The 5821-nt window shown below is 38.8% G+C and overlaps 1 protein-coding gene across 2 annotated transcripts in view; it reads left to right on the top strand.

Annotated features, from left to right (window-relative positions):
* Positions 1–4379, top strand: part of LOC103155291 (neuroglian-like) — a 7824-nt gene extending 3445 nt beyond the window's left edge. Inside the window, exons 5-7 of one of the 2 annotated variants that reach the window (XM_016663423.1) lie at positions 2163–2498; positions 3446–3727; positions 4052–4379. In XM_016663423.1, the coding sequence (XP_016518909.1) occupies positions 2163–2498; positions 3446–3727; positions 4052–4158 (725 nt within the window). In that variant the 3' untranslated portion in view covers positions 4159–4379. The remainder of the gene's footprint in view (positions 1–2162; positions 2499–3445; positions 3728–4051) is intronic. The other variant, XM_016663424.1, reaches the window with a different exon arrangement.
* Positions 4380–5821: the final 1442 nt, after the last annotated feature.

Here is a 5821-nt window from a genome sequence, read left to right on the forward strand (position 1 = left end):
TGATGATGCAGTGGGATTGTCTGTTCATGTTATTCTCTATGGGAAGATATGACAGCCATAAATAACTTATTTACATTGTACCTATAACAGTTTGAATTTCAAAAACTATTAAAAAGAACAAAAAATGCCTCAGTAGAATTTTCACCTAACTACACATTAAATACAGCAGATAAATCATATTATTGCTGCTTTTTAAGTCTTTTAATCCTACAGATATATTCAGTTTCATTTAGTCCTCACATGAGGCAGGCGGCCATTAAACAATGCAGCTGTGATCAATTTAAAAATGCCACAGAAAAAATCTCCGTCCCACTTCTTGTTTCCATTCAGAGGGAAAGTTTCCTTTCCTGTTTTCCACAGTTTTTGTTCCTGGATTCATTTTTGACTCTAATAGTCTGATGCAGACCTCGTTTGTTCATATTGTCCCTCCAAGAAGTCAAAATGTCCATGTTAAGGTCATTCTCATCACTTATCCAGACAACCTGAATGAGTTTCTTTGGTGTTCGGGTTTGTTTTAGATACGTTATGTGTTTTAAAATAATCAACATAAGAATAATGGGAGAACATCACAACTGAGGTGCAACAGCTGAAAATTAGAAGTAAAAATGAAACCTTTCTACTGAAAGTAGAAAGNATCAGGCACTGATGGACGCAGGGACTGAACAGAGAATACAAAAACAGTTTATTAGGAAATAAACTTGTTCTCAGTCAGACAGGCCAGGGTCAGATCCAGGGAATCCAAATCAGGGTCAGGCGGTTCCAGATCTCAGGGTCAGACAGACAGGAGGTCAAAGCCAGGAGGTCCTTATCCAGTGGAGAGGGTCCGGATCGGGGACAGGAGAGGCAACTAGGCAGAAGGAAGAGACAGACAGGTTAGTTACTGGGCAGTTAGCTGTAGTTTCCTGAAGGTTTTACCACTGAGGGCTTCACAACAATCTGACACCGTGCAGGGGGAAGATCCGTCCTTATATGGCAGCAGCTGGTGATCAGGGTGATGATGATCAGGTGTGAGTGGTCACTGCTCAGCAGCAGCTGTGACATTTAGTTGGCAGCCTGAGAAGAAGTGAAGACTGGAGTAATGTGAACTCTCTAGCTTGGTAAGAGTCGAGCTGCAGCTTTCTGCAGTTTGAACGTGATGCATTGCAGATTTATCAAAAAACAGTTAACAAGGTCATTAAAATAATCCACCTAAGAGAAAAACATGCAACATGGCTTCCAGTTCACACAGAGACACCACAGTTTAGCTACAGCTTTTAAAAGATTAAAAAAGTTTTGAGCTAATTACCAGGAATAAAGACCAAGAGACGTGAAACTCTGACATTAGAATGAAACTAACATTATATAACTGAAATCTTTCTGATTTCAGGAATCTTTTCAGAGATTCAACAGTTTAAATTTAACCATAATCTTAATCTTGATGATTTTAAAAAACCTCAGAGGATTTAAAATAATGGGATAACTGGATTTAGATATGTAAAGTACCCAAAAGGGTGCTTACATATTACTTATAAATAATAGGTCACACATAGAAATTCACTATAATCTGCATAAATATCAGAAATTTTGCTGAAGATTTAATCTCTAGACTTCTTCACTCCTGGTTTTCTTCAATCAGGTTTTATTTCCAAACATTTCAAAACTAAATATGTAAAATCTGCATTAAAGTTCATTTTTAACTGGCTGAATTTGGGGATTTATTCCATTTCCTCTGGTTTTCCGTCAGATGCAGCTTTTCTGCTCTGTTTTCTCCAGACTGCTGGGGGAAAGTCAGATTCTGCTGAACTCTGACCGTTAGAAACTGGCTCCCAGGATGAGCGCTGCTCACCACAGGATGCTTGATCCACGTCAGTTTAAACCAAACTGACCCAGATACAGATGAAACCTGTTGATTTCCACTGCTGGTTTATTTCTCACCATGTTTACGTCTTCGTTTCCCAGTAGAGCTCTTCTGCTTCAGCTGAACAGGAAGTTAGCCGCTAATAGCAAAGCTAATGTTTAGCTTACCATTTTAGCTAACTTTGAAATAACACACGTAGCTTTCCCTAAATTAACTTTTGCAGACATTTTCCAGAACTCTAACATCCTTGGCTGTTTTGTTAACCTTCAGTTGTTTTTTACAGGTTTATAACCAGCACTGCTCTGTCTCCATCCTTGTCTCTCAGCTTTCTGTGGTGGTTTTCCAGCTGCCAGGGCCGAGTTTTCCCTGCAGCAGCCTGCGGTGGTCGCCGGCCCGCTGGGCCAGGACGTCCTGCTGCCCTGCCAGCTGCTGGACTCCCAGCATGAGAAGCTCCTCAACCAGCCCGTCCTGTACTGGGAGGTCGATGGGAAACAGCTCCCGTTTAACGAGAACAAAACCTCCTCCAGTTTCAACAAATCCATTGAGCTGAAGGAGGTGCGGTGGTCCGACGGCGGGACGTACGAGTGCAAACTGTCCATGAGAACCGACAGGAGAGGAAGCTTCAGGCTGAAGGGAAACAAAACCACGCTCATCGTCCACGGTAGAGTCCCAACCTCTCTGCTGCCTGAGACGTTTGTTTCCAGCAGGATTTTATAGAAATGATGAGTTTTAACGAAGCTGACCGAGCAGCCGGGCGAATTACAGACAGAAATATGAGAATGAAGAAAGTAGATTCCTGGTGTCCTGAATTTAAGACTCAGAAAACCAAACTCAATCATCTGCTAATGAATTAAAGCAGGGGTGTACAACGTGCGGCCTGGGGGCCATACGTGGTCCTTGGACTTATTTTTTAGGGCCTCAATCTGCAGCTCAAGACTGACCTAAAACTTTTTATTTTTAATCACGGTAAAATTAATACAAACATTATTTTCTTACAATGGAAAACATTAAGTACAACACAAAGCTTTTCAAATTCAATTCAAAATTTTATTTGAAAAATAATGTGTTGGTCCCAGAGGGAAATGAAATGTTGTTGTAGCTCAAATTAATTCAGATTCTTCAAAGAGTTATTGCAGATAATAACGACTGTTGGCATCTTATAAGTAGAATCATATTTATCCAGACACTTTCACTGAAAAGTCAACATGTTTAATTTATTAAACTCAGCTGAATATAGCAAACAGTTTGAAATAAAATGACACAAATCCTGTTTAAATAACACAGAATAAATTTGTGATATTGAACCAAATTTGATAACTAGACATTTTTCCGTAAATTCATCAAATGTGAAGAAATTCTTTCTACCCTTTGAAACTAGAATGAATAAAATTACATTTCTACAAAAATAAATTAAATCTGACGACTTTATTTGCTCAATTTTAATTTGGGGGATTTTGACTCAACAATTTTGGACAAAAAGTTTGTACACCCTGAATTAAAATTTAAAACACATTTAAAAAAAACCTTTACATCTTTTTACCTAAATCACAGAGAAAACAGAAGGAATCAACTAAAGTTCGTCTTTAAAGCAACAGTGTGTCATTTCAGACACCATGACCTTTAACCTCTCCAGTCACCATGACTCCCTGCTGCGCTGTGAGGTCACCGTGTCGCAGGATCCGGGTTTGACTCTGACGCTGACCAGAAACGGCTGCGTCGTGCAGAGCTCCGCCCCCTCAGAGCGCCGCGCCGCCAACGGCACCATCACTCTGTCTGCCACCGTCCATCTGAGCGGCAACGGGCAATATGGCTGCCAACTGAGGCTGCAGGACGTCCTGATAACCAGCAGCTCCTTCCACAGCCAGCAGGCGGGTAGATATCAGCTTCAAGGTGAATCCTTCAAAAACAGAAGAATAAATTCACTGGTTCTATCTGAACATTAGAGATGCATGCAGGTTTCCTGTCCGATGCAAAAAAGGTTTTAAATAAAATCAGGATCATTATTACTTTTCATTTCAGCAGCTGGAAAAGATGCAACATCAACATGTCATTCTTAGCAACTTTCATTTTTATTCCTGCTGAAATGGACATTTTTAGAATTTCTGTGAGCCGTAGTTAAATTCCCAGCATGCCGTAGTTCCAGCTGTGTGTTTCTGTGAGCCGTAGTTAAATTCCCAGCATGCCGTAGTTCCAGCTGTGTGTTTCTGTGTGCAGATGAGCGGCGCCGGTACTCGGAGCCGTGGCTCCTCTACGCGGGCCTCCTGCTGGTGCCGGCCCTGGTCCTGCTGGCCGTAGTGGCGGCCATGTTGATGTGCAGATGAGCTCCCCTGTCCTCCTGGTGGCCCGGTTCTACTGGACCGCACGCAGCTCTTCAGGTGGGATTCACATCCCCTCGTTTCCATGACAACCAGCAGGACATCCGGACCGGAGGATGAGAACCGTTCTGGATGTGAATCCCGGCCCACTCGTCTCGGTTCCTCTTCTTCTGAACTCACTTCTAGTTTCTGCGAAACTGTTAGATTAAAACTGACATTAAGAACTTTTAAGAAAAACAACATTTCTCGCTTCATTTCAAACGTTCCGGTTGGTTTTACGGTGATGTTCATTTTCTATTGAATTAATTTTTGTTTTAAGCAAAACACATTTTTATATTTTTAAATGTTGTGTATTTGATATTTTTGTTTATTGAATGTCTTTGTGGTTTATTTCTTGAAATGCGCTGCATAGTCAAAGTTTTAGCTTCAGTTTTCCAGCCCCACAGCATGATACTGCCACCTCCATGATTCCCAGTTTCATTCTTTCATAAGTTTTTCTGTTATTGTGGTGAAACAGCCCCATTTCTGTCTCGTCTGAAAGAAATATGTTGGTTTATGTCATAAAGAAAAAACGTGGGTATTCATAAGCCTGTCACAATAATACATTTTGCTGAGCAATTAATTGTCTCAAAATTATTGTGATAAACAATAACATTGTTTGAAGACTATTTTAAACTGATGTAATGGTAATGACATAATAATGCAGGAACATCCTGACAAAAATAAATGCACTTAATTTTCAAATGAACATTTAAAACTGGAACTGGTGAATAAAATAAACAAAACAACCAAAAACGAAAATAAAATGGACTCTCAGTCACGTCAACAATAAATGCACTTGAATAAAAACTAAACAATATAAAACCAAAGTGGAAATAAAACATAGATAGAGAAGGTGGGCATGTCTGATGCTATATTTGTCCTCCTGACACTGAGGAACGATGGAGGGAGGGTCAGTGGAGTTCAGCCGTTTTCATCAACAGAAACAGAAAAGGCAGGAAGAAACGATCAAATGAAGTCAATGATGTTAATTTATCGTGCGATTAATTGATTTATTGTAACAGGCCTAGATGTTCATTTTTCAAAGTCATACTTTCATCACAGTATTAATACATTTATAAATATCAGCGTTCCAAAATACATATTTACTTAACAGGTTTCAAATTAAATATTTAGTTAGGAAGCTAAATGTTTAATCCCAAACCAAATATTTATTTTCCAAATGTAACGTTTAATTTCTAAACTAAATATTTAGCTATTTAACTAAATATTTAATTTGAAAGCTAAATATTTAGTCTGTAAACTAAATATTTAGATTGTTAGCTACATATTTACCTCACAACTAAATACTGAAATCCAATATGAAATTTAACTCAGACCTAAATGTTTATTTTTTTTGGAGATACATATTTAGCTTCCTAACTAAATATTTTAATTGAAAACTAAATACTTAGCTTTCATACTAAATTTTTAGTTTGTAAATTAAATATTTTCTTAAATAAACCAAATTATTGCTGTAAATTTTTTACAGTTTTACTTTTGACCTGAATCTCGTTTCTCTCAGTTTTGGCCTCCAAACATTTAATGTTTATTTTTCTGCTGCTTAAATTCTGCAGAAACTCAGAGCTCGGAAACGAAACAGCAGATTGGTCACCCTGAGACTCTGCGG

This window comes from Poecilia formosa, unplaced genomic scaffold (assembly GCF_000485575.1).
Source record: "Poecilia formosa unplaced genomic scaffold, Poecilia_formosa-5.1.2 Scaffold420, whole genome shotgun sequence".
Taxonomy (NCBI): Eukaryota; Metazoa; Chordata; class Actinopteri; order Cyprinodontiformes; family Poeciliidae; genus Poecilia; species Poecilia formosa.